At 51.4% G+C, this 14,392-nt stretch overlaps 1 protein-coding gene across 5 annotated transcripts in view; it reads right to left on the bottom strand.

Moving 5' to 3' along the window:
- BOC (BOC cell adhesion associated, oncogene regulated) overlaps window positions 1-14,392 on the bottom strand; it is a 59,723-nt gene that overhangs the window by 19,495 nt on the left and 25,836 nt on the right. For all 5 annotated transcript variants that reach the window (XM_026094001.2, XM_064520510.1, XM_064520503.1 and 2 more), the window contains 2 exons: window positions 6,566-6,739; window positions 5,655-5,933 (listed from right to left, as the gene is read on the bottom strand). In XM_026094001.2, coding sequence (XP_025949786.2) covers window positions 5,655-5,933; window positions 6,566-6,662 — 376 coding nt within the window. In that variant the 5' untranslated portion in view covers window positions 6,663-6,739. The remainder of the gene's footprint in view (window positions 1-5,654; window positions 5,934-6,565; window positions 6,740-14,392) is intronic.

A 14,392-nucleotide genomic window follows, 5' to 3' on the forward strand; every position in this document is an offset into this window, starting at 1 on the left:
CCGGGGAAGACAGGCACCCCCTCACTCCTCCTGCCTTCGCCGCCCCGCCAGCCAGCCTGGTCTCCGGGGGAATGAATGGCAAGGCTGCGCTTGGAGGAGGAAGGGCTGGAGGAACTGGAGAGAGCCGGGAGCAGCTGTGGGAGCACAAGAGCAGGAGCAGCAGAGTGAGGATGGCAGCGGAGAGGCAAACCCAGGTGCAAGGGAGAGGGGAAAAATCAGGTGGGCACAGGGATAAACTGTTCCCAATGAGCAAGCGTAAAAAACTTCCTGCCAAATTTTTCCAATGAATTCTTGCTGCCCCCGCAGCGAACAACGCTGCTGTGCTTGCCAGGGGGGTTGGCCCAGGAAACTGCCCATTGCCCCTCTCCTTGCTGGCATGTGCAAGCGCAGTATGGGGTGGACACGGGCAAATGAAGCACACCTCCAGCGCGAGGGTCCAGCATTCGCCCCCTCCGGCTGCCCAGCCTGGAGCAGTGTTACCCAGTTTCTATCACACAGTTTACACCACTGGCCTAACTTCTGCCTCCGCTGGGAGAAACCACTTCCTCGATCCACTGGCTGGGCTTCCTTCCTCATACGATAGCCGTGCTTTAGCGCGCCAGCCCATACTGGAGGTTAACACACACACACACACACACACACACACACACACACACACACACACACACACACACACACACGCCCTTGTCCTTAAAAGACATACTTGATCACAGGGAGGCTGCGAGTCCTCATCCACCAGCCAGGACGTGCCGCGGACAGACGGAGCATGGCAAATCCCAGCCACGCTGGGATAACAGGAATTTTTTTCTTTCTTTTTCTTTTTTTTTTTTTTTAAGAGAGTGCAACCAAAGGCCATTGCCTGCGTCCATCTGCGCCGGGCTCACAGGCGTGATCCTGTGAGCGGGAGCGCGAGGAGGGTCAGGCCTGCGGCCAGCCGAGCCGCTGTCATCGGGGAGCAAAACCAGCTGAACGCCAGGGCCCGGGGCCAAGGAACGAGACGGACTAGACAGATCAGATTAAATGAATGGGAGACCATAAATAACTTCTACAAAAAACATAATAGTAAATAAAAGCAGGCCCTCAAGGTGAAAGTCTTCCTTCTTGCCTTCACTTCAAGGACAGGGAAAGGTCAGAGAGGGAAGGCAGAGCCCTGGAGAGCAGGAAATGGCCAGGACAGAGGGTCCTCCAGCCCAAATGGCAAGGGGGGCAGCTTTCCCTGCTAATCCCCTGTTTGGCTGTCGAAGCAGCCTGGGGTTACAGCTCTTGCTTGTGCTAAGCTGCACCGCGACCGCTGCTCTGTTTCCTCCGTCTGGGAAACAGTCGGCAGACCTGTCTCGCCAGGTCCCCATGGCAGGATCTCCCCCTCACTCCCATTTCACTTCCCTGGCCCCAGGCTACCTCGCAACCCTGCTGCCACGTCTCCACAGGCTCTCTCCTCCACAGGCCAGCTCAGGAAACACCACCTGTGTTTTTCCTCGCTCCCCTCCTCGCTTCACCTCTGCCCCCAGAGCCGGGGCCCTTGGGAAGCTTGCCGGGTGAGCAAATGCTTTTCCAACGTGCAGCTGAAATCCTCCCTCCCGCCCTGCCGCTGGTGCATGCGTTGGGGGAGTTATCAGGAGAGAGGCCCCGGCAGGAGGAAAATGGAGGGGGCTGTCTGCTGAAAGCAGCTGCAAATTCCTGCGGGATCCCAAGCGCGGCCCAGCATGGGTTCACTGCTCGCTGGCACCGTGTGGGAATGCCTGGCTTTGCCCCACTGGCTGCCACCAGAAAACTCAGTGTGGAAACTCCTCGCTGGGCGTTGCAGCTGATCCTTCGATTGGCATCAAGTGTTGCCTTGGCCTGCGTAGGTCTAACCCAAAGTCACTGGGAACAGCTCTAGCTCGTGACCGAGCTGTTTGGCCCCAGGACGGCAGGGGATAGCACAGGGATGCGCCGAAGCAGCTGATGCCCTTTACTTCCCTCCTTGTCTGAATTAATGTCACATCTATCCAGGTCAGGCTTGCTGTTGTGCGAAATGCACTCAAGTTCAACGCACAACTCAGGAACGGGGCTGGAGCAGAGCTTCTCATGTGATGGCAAATCTGCCACCCGGAAGTGGACAGAGAAAAAGCCTCTCTCTTCCTTGTGCCTCCCAACCATATGAAGGCTGAGAAAAATCAGGACTACCAGCCACCCCTGCTCAGTATATTCAAGCTGCCCTAGCCTCCGGCCCATCACTGCGGGGCCAAAGGACTGCCTCTGAGCAATGCAGCACCTACCCCACACAGCATGGCCAGCAGTGACCAGCAGTGACATCCACACTGATGTGCCACAGGCTGCCAGTGTTGGGTTTTGGCATCGCAGGGCACCCAGCTACCTCTACTTGGACTCAAAATTGCTCAAGTAATGGCCGAAGTGCTGTTCCTTTAAGAAAACTTCCCCCTTCTGCAAATCCCTGCTCTCTTGACCCTTCGGCTCTACAATAGCTATTTCATCTCTGCTCGAGGAATGAACTGCTAGTTTCGACTAGCCCTCCAAGGCAAGGAGAGCAGAGATGGACTCAGGAATGCCAACAGGCATCGCTGTACCACAGATGTGAGAAGTAGGTATCCGTCCCAAGGTCACAGCTGTCAGCATGATAAAGATGATTATCTGCTTGCTGGTTGTCAATAAAGCATGAGGAGGCCATGAGAAATGGTGCACACACAGTCTGGGATGCTCTAGGGTGTTTCCCCCAAAGGAGGAGGAGAAAAAAGAGTGGAAATAGCCTAAAATTTGGCCACAAGATGTTAACTACTCCCTCCAAACCTAGCAAGGCAACTTTTCTGGTGACCCTGGCCCTCTTCTAAAACACACCTCGTAAACACTTTGTCTCTCCTGTTTGTCTCAATCACACTCGAGTGTCACTTCCCTCCCTCCACCTAAGACATTTTTGGATGGGGCTAAAACTTTCAGAGGGCTTTTTTCCTCCCTTTCAGCCCCAAAGGTGACCTGGAAGATCAACTGCTATGCCTATCTGCCAGGGGCTTCCCTCTTCCTCCTGAGAGGACGGTCTCACCAAACGAGCTCTGAGCAAGGCCCTGCAGACAGGGTCTAGAGCTGGAATGACAGCCCATGGTGCATTTGCTACCACTGCTTTCAAACTCAGTCCCACTACAAATCAGTGTCTACTCTGTTATTTTAGACTTATGCAAAGCCATTTCAGAAAGCAGCTTCCAGCTCACTAACATGAACCTGTTCTTTGATCCCCTCCCTCTGGCCGCATGAAGAGAGATTTCCCTCCTACACCTTCAGTCCCCCATCTTTCCAGGGCTTGCCTCTCACTCCACTCATCAGCTGCCAAGCCTCCCCCCACCCAGGGCTCTCTATTGCCCAAGACTGCCAAAATCTGTGTGGGACCCAGCCACTACCCTCCCCAGCTCCTGTACAAAGACAGGGAAACCACACAGGGCAGCAGGGGAGGCTCCGTGATGGATTAGTTGCTCATTCAGCCAACCTCTAGCCTCAGTTTTGTGAACTCCTCTGAAGGGTGCTTGTGGCTTCCCCTTACCAGTAGTGCCTTTGCCATGGCAGATGCTGCACCAAGGGGCAAGTCCCCCTCATTTACACCCCCGGCCCCAGTTGCAATTCAGTGGCTGAAGACACTTGGTTCCTGGAGAGGGCTGAAGTCTGTAAAGGTGCAAATAATCACAGGGCAGGTCAGTTCTAATCGGACCAGTTCAGCACCACTGTTCATCTCATGTTCCCCAGGCCCGTGTGGGCTGGAAGAAAGAACAGACTTAAATCAACAAAGTGCTGTGCTCCAGGTCAGTGCTGGACTTGGTTATAGCTTGGATCTGTCCTGATGGACATGGTAGGACCTCCTGCTCTAGGGACCTGTCTCCCCTCTGCCACTGACTCTAGACCAGAGAAGATAGATAGGCGAAACAGTAGTGCTTGGTCCTAGGAGAAAAAACTGGGGGGCAGGGAGGAGTATGCGTGTGTGAGGGGAAATTTCAGTCTAAGAATGAAATGATCAGGCTGAGGAGCACACCCTGCTCTCCTAAATGCAAACCATGCCCTTGGTAATCCCATCCACCTCTCCCCTCCTCTCCTTTCCTCTATCAGGCCACCAGCGCACACAGCCCCCTTTCTGCTCTGGAATGTGTTCTCCGAAACTTAATCTCAGTGCAGAGCTCAGGCCAAATTCCCCGACGGATTCAGCCGGGTGACACCCCCCTCCCACCCTGCATTGGAGCTCAGGAACTCTCCCTCGCTTTCCCTCTCCTCTTCCTACCCACCCCGGCCTAAACATTTCACTTCTGATTAATGTATCAGTGACAAGCCAATAGCTCTTGGCTTTAAAGCAAAGCCAGCCCCCACTTTGCACAAACATCTTCACTCCTTCACTTTCTTAAGGCTTAGCCCCAAACTCCCCCTTTCCAGGAAGATGGAGGCCCCCCCAAGCCAGAGGAGGGGGCCGGGAGACAGCGCTGTCAGTGCTGGGGGGTAGCTGTCTCCTTTGCGTGAACTTGCTCTGTCAGAAACTGCACAGGTCTCAGAGAGGATCAGACTCTCTGCCGCCAAAGAAGGGTGATTCATACACTGCCTCCCCTTCTCCCAGCAGGCGTGGGTTGCCCTTTCTCAGATGCATCCAAATACAGCACTTTCTCCAATTTGAGCATAACATCTGGCCAAAACCAGACCCCTGTAAGAGAAGTTCCCCATGCTAAGACACTCCCCACTATGCACACACATCTTCTTGGTCTGTTGCCAACATGAGAGAGCAGCAGTGAGGAGGATGTAAGCTCAGAGATAGCAGCAAAGTCCCATGCTCAAAGCTGTGGCTCAGAAGCAAGGTGGCTCCTTGCTACCATGCCATTGCAACCTAATATGAAGAAGACAAACCTCTAGGAAAGGAGAGCCTGCCCCACCAGGGTCCCAGTGGTTGTAACAAATACAGTGTCCTGTCCCTTAAAGATAAAAATCACATTACAAGTGCTTCTAGATACCGTGCTGCTCTGTATCTGGGTCCTGCCAACTTCTGCTCTTGCCTTATCAAACCAGAAGCATGCAGGCCTCTGCCTTCATTGGCCCCACGCATTCAAGGCCCTCCTTAAGAGTCAAGACATCACGTCCCTCAGCTCTCCCTCTCCCCAGCAAGGAACAACCCTAATATGAATTCAGGGCAGCACAGGAATGGCAGGTCCCACCACAGCATGAGTGGGGCAAGAGACTCACACTTCCTGTGGGACAGGCAGGCAGTAAGAGATTGCAGACACTGTCCCCTGCCTGGCAACAGCCCCACAGCCCAGGCAGTGGTTTGGTGATCAGCACCAGCAGGTACTTTTTGGCAATCTCAGATAAGAACTCAGCAACTGGATGAGGCAGCATAAAGTCAGGGAACCACATGCACACACACAAAATTCATAGCTGACATTGTTCCTGCTCTTTGTGGGCTTGTGTAAACTCACTGCAGGACAGGTCTGTAGCCTGCCATGCAGAAGAACTTCTTAGGTCATGGCCAGACTGTAACACAACAATCAGTCTACAGTTGAAAATGCTATAAAATGGCCCAGGCCAAGGGAGCACTTCCTTGGTGCCAGTGGGAACAAGTGAGCTTGGATGAATCTCCCAACATGCATAGGTGGAGGCCCGAGCAATGAGGGGGACAGCAGAAGACTGAAACTACTCACTAGCTAACGTTACCACTGCAGGAACACTGGCAATGACTCCTTCAGGCACACGAGCAATGCACTGGTATCGCCCCACGGTGTGGTTGTTGAGAGCTGTGATGACGAGTTTCCCTCGCTCGATGTGGATACCCATCACGTCATCTGATCCAGCCAGCTCTTTCCCATTCAGTCGCCAGGTAAGGTTCACCCTGACGGGGTCCACCACACACCCTAAGCTGACTGAGCCCCCCAGCTTTTGGACAATGGAGGCAGGCTGGACAGTGACCTGCAGAGATTCACCTGCACAGAGGGAAAGAAAAGGAAATAAGAAAGCCCCCTGAGTCTCAGCAAAACAAAAGATGGGAAAAACTCTAGTGCTGGTATGCTTTGCATTCCCCATTGCCTATACTTGTGCTGCACAGTCCCCTTTGCCCCCCATACCCACCCTACTGCTTGGAGATGCACATCAGCCCCATTTCTCCTTGGCACTACCATGCTGAGATGTGCAACTCCAACTGCAACCCCTTCTCCTCTTGGGAAGTGTTTGAAACCAGACCTTCAGTCAAGGCTATTGAGGAAGGAACGGAGAGAGAAATCAACCTGTGCTTGAGGCACGGCCATGCTAACCAGCCCAAAGGGAGCAGCAGGGTGAGGACGCTGCGTGAGTGGAGCCAGGGAGGAGCACTGCCTGCCCAAGCAGGGATTTTGCTAGTGGGGATTTCCCCCTTCCCCTAGGGGAAATGAGGCAGCAGGATTTACTGTACCATCTCCGGAATGGGATTGGACATGGCAGGATGTTCCTTAGGCAGATGGGAGAAGCCAAACCTTTTGAGAGAGAAGGGGGATCTCTTGTCTGGAGTTTAATAGCCTTTATTTGCCTTAAGGCAAAACATAAAACAAGAGGGAATAGATGAGTAAGAAAGGAAACTCACTCAGTTTGGCAAAGCAGCTAGCGGCTGCGAAGATCAGGCAAGGGATGGGGGACATTGGTCTCTTCCTTCCGCGTGTCATTGCCATCCCATGCAGCATGTCCTGGAGCAGAGGTGCCCAGGGAAGGATCCCATAAGCTGCCTCAGAGGATGCAGCAGAGGTGTGGCAGCAGCTTCCTGTGGATGACAAGAGAGATGATGGCATGACACTCTCAGACTCCCTCTGCTTTCTCCTGGCTTCTTTAACAATATCCCTCAAACTCCCAGGGATTCATCAAGTCTGTAGCCTGAGCAGGCTTAAGATGCTGGCCTCTCCCTGAGCATGGTCGTTAGTCTCCCAAGACATCATATCCTCAGCGCTCAGTATAAATTTACATGTTCGTGCATGCAAACACACACACACATATATACTCCCTTTCACCATTTCAGATTCAGCAACGTGAGTGCCTGTAATGTGCCAGCAATCTATATCATGCAATTTTCAGGAGCAAAACACAAACATTTCCAACAAAATGCTACTTAAGATATTCACTAAGTGTTGCTGCCACTTCTTGGTTGTGTCTGCAGAAAATACTCTAGGTTAATTGCAAAAAAAAAAAAAAAAAAAAAAAAAAAAAAGAAAGAAAAACAGAGGAAAAAAAAGGGGAGATGCAAGTACAGCCCTAGTCTTGAAAACAAAGTTGATCCCACACTTTCACAGTGTGTTCTCGAGACTTTGACCATGTCACTATTCAGCATACCCACATTCCAGTTCAGACAGGACTCCTTATGTGATCTAAACGTTTCTCTACAAGGAATTATTCTGAAGTAGAGAACACATCTTTTGGGAGAAAAGAAATGACCAATTCCAAATTTGTTTAAATTTAATGCCCTGGGCTAAAGGTGGATTAAGCTAATTTGGCTTAACATACCTTACCTTTATTCTAGATATAGAGATCCAATGTATGAAAGAATTCAAATTAACTATTCTGCCTGAAATGCACAATCTGTTTTGAATTGAAGTTCCCTGTCTAGACAAACCACTAGATTCACATTTGAAAGCACCAATAATCTTCAAAAATCTCGAAGTCCAAGATATCCTGGAGATAAAAAGTCCAACAACCTGTCACAACCCAGATTGCTGTGAAGAGCTCCACACCCCAGCAGCTATTTTGGAGAGCCTGTCATGAACAAACCCTAAACCAGACAAGCCAGGTAGGGGGGAATTAAAAATCTAAGTGACTACAGCCAGAAGACACCAATATGCCTTTGATGTCAGATGGGATTCACCTTCAACCAAGGGTGAAGGGCTGAGAGCAAGAAGAGGTATCGCCCTATGGAAATTGTAATACAGCTACAGTATTCTCAGCTCCCTCCAGGAGCAGCCCTAAGAAGATGACCTGCAAGTCTAAAGGTGTTTTAGAATTGCTCCTATGGCATGTCCACATTGGCACTGGAAGAGCCCGAAAACCAAACCTATCACAGCAGCCAATTCAAACAGCAGTTGCTTTTCCTGCTCCCCCTGCAGATACAGAGTCAGCTCATTAATAGCAATCACCATCCTCAGGAATATCTGGATCCTGCAGAGCAGTATTACCTACGTTCGCTATGGTCACTGCTCTAGCCATCACTGGTCTGAGCATGTCCTTTCCATATCCATCTCAGTCAGAAAGGGGAGACAAATCTCTTCAGACATAACAGCTAAAAGAGGGAGTCCTGAAGTAGGGACTGCCACAGACTTCCTGTGAGATACTTGGCGAGTTGTTCAAGGTAAGGCTGATCTACTACTAGCAAGGAATGACAGCACTCATGGAGATCTAACTGGCTACGCTCAAATGACTTCACCTGAGCACTGGTGACAGCAAAGGTGCAAGAGCACAGCACCCAGAGCAATGTCTGTGGCTGGCTGTGCTGAGCTCCACATGGCTACAAGGGAAACTGAGAAAGCCAGTTTGAGTACATCTCTGCAAGCTGTGCGGTCCATTTGACAGTGCCACAAGCTGGCCCCTTGCCCCTCTGTGTCCAGAGCACTGCTTGGGAGACAACTCATGGAGGAGACATTCATTTCAAGTTGAGAGGAGGTGGGAAAAAGAAAAGCCACCTTTGAGTTGGAATTTCAAAAGGAAGAGATGCCAAATAAACTGACCTGCAGCTGGAGCTTTGCAAATGCCACAAAGAACATCTTTACATGGTGTTTTGAAGGCTGATGTGCACTCACTCTGCCTACCTTTCCAGTGGGCTAGATGCAAGCCAGCTCTTTCCCAGAAGTCACGTAGCCATAGTTAGTGTGGCTGTGAGCCCAAGCTAATAAGCCTTGCTGAGAGGTAGGGTAAATTTGGTCATGCTCGACATGGCCAGGAACATGGACAGAGCTCCCTTCCTTCAGGCATCAGGTTGATGCGTATCATGAAGACACCCAGAAAGATTACGTAAACTTAGATTCTATGTACTGCAGCCCACAGCCCTGTTACATGTGGAAGTCCTCCGTTGGTAACCACTAGCACCAAAGCAATAGTAAGTGATTTCCCTCCCATGCTCCTCATCATTCCCTGTACCACTCTCCTCCCCAGATGATGGAAGAAAGTCTCAACAATTTGCCTTTGAAGAGTTTTCTCCACCAACCAACACACACAGTAGGACTAGATCCTTTAGCTATTAGCCTGGAGAGCATCTGTGTTACTGAAGTTCATTTTCCTATATAAGACAACTAACAAAGCAGCCCACTTTACACTGTAGCCGTCTCTGGCAAACCACCACCAACCACAGCAGCAAAAGTGCCTGATCTCTATTCATGCCAGAACATGTACTATCAACACCACTGATGCACCACTAATTACATTAATCTAGAAAAGACTTTGAGTTAATTTAGGCTTAAAATCTGAGCCTTGTTTGCACCTTACACCATAAGATATCCTGGAGATAAAAAGTCTTCCACCAAACTAGAAGAAGAATCTTTTTGGGGTAGGATTTGAGTGTTGCTTCCCAGTGCTGGAAGGCTACAGAGTAAAGCTGACTCATTTGCCCTATCTGGATGGGTTTGGCAGAGGGATGGAAAAATGTTGGACAGAGAAGAGAGCTGTTTCTTGGAGCCCATGCTGGGGGAGGGGGTAGGCGAAAAAGTTCCCAACCAGACCTCCCTGCAGTTCTCCGTGGTGCAGAACCTCTGGCCAGGAGGGCAAAGGAGCAAAAATGTGTAACGGACCCTTCATGAACTAGGACCACCCAGGCACATCGACGCAATGACTAAACTGGCTGTCCCCAGCTCTGTAAAAAGATGAAGGGCAATAGGTGGGAAAAAAAAGAGATCAAAAAATTTGGCCAATGCACTAGGCAGATTAAACAGTATTGAACACAGACTGAGGAGAGAAGGTGTGTTGCAACAAGTGTATGGTACCTCCCCAAAACTCCAGGCAGAATTAGTTCTAAATAGGGACATGTGGCCATTTCTTTCACAGCTGAGTGAAGTACAAAAAGTAAATGGCTAGCATAAAAATAATGAGGAAAATGAATGAAAACATCAATTCCAAAAGAACTATTAGGATCCAGGGCCAGATTTCGAAATTCTCAGCTTCCACAATTGAAGCCAGATTTTCAAAAGCATTCAGTTCTTGACATGCTGAGCTCTTCTGAATAGGCAACCAACTTATTTCGATGCGTAAATGGGAACTGACCTCTTTTGAAAATGTTGCCCTTAAGCAGTCTGCAAATAGTGCAAAGCAAGGAACTTTATTAATCAAGCAGATTTTGATCTGCCCAGCGTCCCTGTAAGCAGCCCCAGAGCTGACGGCAGTGGGAAAGGCGGCAGAGGTGCAGAGCAGAGGGCGCCCCAGGCGCTCCAACCGCGCTCCCACAGCGAGTGCTGCTGGGCAGTGAGCTGTGCCGGGAGCCTCCCGGCTGCCCTGCACCAGGAGCCTGCTCTGCTACCTTTTCTCCTCAAGGCAGGTCCTCGAAGCAATACGCCTGGTTGCTGACAGTCCTTTTTCCTCCTGCCACTGAGACCATGAGTCTCAACAGCTCACACTTAAGTGCTATTCTGGAAAAGAAAGAGTTAAGATCATCTGAAGAGCTTCAGCAGGGGAAGAAAAAAATTATTTATTTGGTTTTTTTTAATTCTTTCCTGTCAGGTTAAAATAACAATTTCCTGTCAGTGGAGTGAAGGCTCTAAGTCCTTTTCAGACAGCTCAGTAAATCAAAGGAGAGGCCATTAGGGGAATAAAATTAACGAGAGCTTCATCAGATATGGTGGGTGTAAAATTTGTCAGTTCGGTTTCCCGCCACACACCTAAGTCCACATGTACACCCAGATGCAGAGATGGAGAGGACTGCAAAGGGAGAGGAGCAAGAAAAAAAAATTTAAAAAAGGGGGTGAAGGTATGAAAAGGGTAGAAAGGAGTGTGTGTGTTTATGGGGGGGGAGATAAAGCTGGAAAGCAAAAAGTGGCCTGAATTAAACACAGGCAGCATGAGAGGTGTTTGCTGATTAGAAACTGAAGGTTTTACTGAGGAAATGCTGCGCACAGCCCCAAGCCCCCTCCTGCTTAACAAGGCCTGGCCATTCAGCCCTTGTTACTGCCACATCGTTCGTGATTTACAGGGCTCCCAAACAGAAACCAGCCTCTACCCCCGCTCCAGGGCAGCGGCACAGCCCAGCGCTGCAGGGACGGAGGCAGGGCGCAGGGCAGGAGCAGGGAAAAGCAAAGGCAGGCCGGGAGGGGAAAGCCCGGAGATCCCCTAAGTTTGAGGGGAAAGTGCAAGGGCAGCACCAAGCATTGCCACGCACTGGGACGAGCAGAGGGACGCCTGCACGCTCGCCCTGCTCTGCAACGGGCCCAGGTGCCAGGACAACCCCGGTCCAGCAGAGCCTGCAGGTGAGAGGCACCTCTTCCATTTTATACCCCAGCATTTCTTGGCTTTTGGGTACTCAAACTGACTCACAAAAGAGCACTTCAGCTGTGCTCAAGGTGGATCGCAGACTGCAGGGCTGAGCTGACCTTAAAGGCATGGACGGCATCTGGGAACCGCAGAAGGAAACTGCTACTCCAAAAACACATCAAACAGTAACATATGAGAGGCTAAAGTTAACCTCAACCCACCACCATCCAAAATTTTTATTTCAGAATTTCACACCATTAGTTACATTCACTCTTTCTGACAGGGTCTGGCAAATGAGGGGTTTGGAGCAGGACAGATGCTCCCTCTCCCCCATGAAAGCATGGGGAGGGGGATGGCCTCACTGCCCTGGGAGAGCCAGGAGCCTGAGCAGAAACAGGTCCGTGTCGGGAGGGGGCAGAGAGGGGCAGCATCCAACACTGCACTGCTGTATTTAAAGTCAAGGACGTATAACATTGTACATGCAAACAAGGATAAAAGCTTGCCTGGTTTCCTCCTTAACACTGACAGCTCGTGACTAGGGAGTGCTTTAGCTCAGTGAACATGGCCCTTGATTAACATGGTGTGAGGAGTTTCCTTCCAACTTTTTTTTTTTTTTAAGCGATTAGGCCAAATAAAGCTTGTTTAAGAATAAGCCGAAGAGGTCCAGGCAGAGGGGCATTATGAGTCTTGGCCACTCATGAGCTCAGCGACCCCACAGAGAAGCCACAACAGAGAAATCTCAGGGTAAATTCATGCTTAAGGTTGGGAGGAATAAAACGTCCGGAGCAAAACTTGGCAGGGCATCGCCACTGTACCAAAGAGTGAGTTTGCCCTGTAAACTACAAATCACGCTTGGGCACTGGTAACCCTAAAAAAGAACGAGAGATTATCTCAAAGTGGATCCTGAGCATTTGTGCGGTAATAAATACCTTTCTAAAAAACAAAGTAAGCTTGCAAGCAAAACACCTCTCATTGCTTGACAGAACTACCCATGCAAACCAGACCGGCAATGACTAAAACAAAACACACGGCCACCTCCGTGCCTCTCTTCTGGCTTCCCTTAACGTGAAGCTATTGCCCTGGGCATTACACCAGCCCATGGCCTCATGGGCAGGGACTGGCTGTGTGAGCTTCGATTCCGCAACAGGCTGCAAAGCCTTCCCCTCGCCTGCCTGCCTTTCGCTCGCATTCCTGCAGACCCACCGCCCGCGTCTGCTGCCTGTGGGGCGGGAGTGCGCCTTGTCCCCGGGGCCCCAAAACATCCCTGCCGCACCTGCGAGGGTGGCGTTACCCCGCCACCGTGCGGCTCTGCGCCTCTGGGGACCCCCCTCCCTTCTTCCAGGGCGACCGGAGAGGGGCCGCGCGCTACAGCTGAATTTGCTGGGTTTCTCTGCCCCTCAGCGCGCCCTGAAAACAGCGCCAGCCCTTGAAAAGATAAAACTCCTTGGCTAAAGTGTAGGGGGAAAGAAAGGAAACCCACGTCCTTTCTTCAATATAGTGCTTCCCCCATGCCCTAGACACTTAATTTCCCTCCTTCCCCCATTCCCCCCCACCATTCTGAGTAAATTCAATTTGACAACCCTGCTAATTGGATAAACGCTGCTCCCTGCGCTCCTTTAGGGCCGCTGGCTTTTCTTTTCTTGTTTTTGGAGGGCGATTGTGGCTGTTCTTTAACACGAATTCCATCTGCTTTATTTCTCCTCTGCCCATTCAAGACCCCTCCTGAATATGGATGAGGGCTGCACCCCCCTCCAACCCTCCTCCCCCCTCCCCGTCCCATCTCCCTCCCTCCATCCTCTGCTCCCTCCCCATCCCTTCCCTCTCCCCCCCCCCCCCCCCCCCGGCCTCCATCCTCCTCCCTGCCCTCTCCCATTGCCCGGGACAATAACCCCCCAAATGCCCCCGTCTCCCACCCCCGGCCCTTTTTGCTTTAGATAAACACAGGCAGTGTCAAGTGTGAGGAGAAGGGGGGATGGGGTGCGACTGCCAGTCAAGCCCCGGGCCCTCAATGCGGCCCGGAGGCCTACCCTAATCTGCTGCATGCTTGCCATATGGGAGCTGTGTTGCCCTGGGAAACACTAACAGGCAGAACGGAGCTTAATAGAGTCCATATTCATTGTAATGCAGTGAAATGGCTCGAGGGACTATTGCCCCTTGGGTCTGTTTTCATTCTTCTGTTCCCCCTCTTTCTTTTCTCTTTTTTCCCCTCCCTCCTTCCCTCCCCCCCCTTCTTTTTTTTTGTCTTTCTTCCTTTCAAAAGGACGAAGTCCCTGGAGAGCTCTAATCTGGAGAGGCTGGGGGCTCCGGGAAGGGACATGGGGGTAGGAGCGGGAAGGGGGCAGGGAAAAGGCGAGGCGGTTAGGGAGGCGAAGGAGAGGTGGAGGGCAAGAGGAAAGCAGCCACTAATAAGCATGCAGCAGGCCAGCTGTCAAGATACTCGCAACGCTGCGTGGGGTGCAGAGCGCCAGCCAGCGCTGGCACCGTGGCCGCCGCGGGCTCCTTCCAGGGACGCGCTTGCCTCCCCCGAGTGCCTCTGTCCTCGTCTGCTAAACGCGGCACAAGGGACAAAAAGGGCGCAGATGGAGCGTGCTGCGCAGCCTCTTCAGAAGCAAAGTGCACCTCGGAAACAGATGTTGTTGCTGCAACAAGCCCGGACGGAGCTCCTGGCTTCTCTCTGGTGCCTTCCCCAAACTGCACGACGGGGGGCGGGGGGTGGGGGGAGGCAGTCCCGTAGCAGTCACTGGATCGGCCCCCTGGGGCCAGGGCAGGACGTTTCAGTGGTCAAGACCCTTATCCAAGATTCAAGCCAACTTCAATCCCCACCTGGGAGAGCTGTCATAGATTAACTTTTCCTCTGCATTCCCTCTCCTTTTCTTCCTTGACCCATTTGAAAACTCTTCAGCCTTTTAGCGAACATCCTAATTTAAAAAGCTGGAAACTCCCCCAAAGAGTGAACATCTCCAGCATTTACAGAAGCAAG

This window comes from Dromaius novaehollandiae, chromosome 1, assembly GCF_036370855.1.
Source record: "Dromaius novaehollandiae isolate bDroNov1 chromosome 1, bDroNov1.hap1, whole genome shotgun sequence".
Classification (NCBI taxonomy): domain Eukaryota; kingdom Metazoa; phylum Chordata; class Aves; order Casuariiformes; family Dromaiidae; genus Dromaius; species Dromaius novaehollandiae.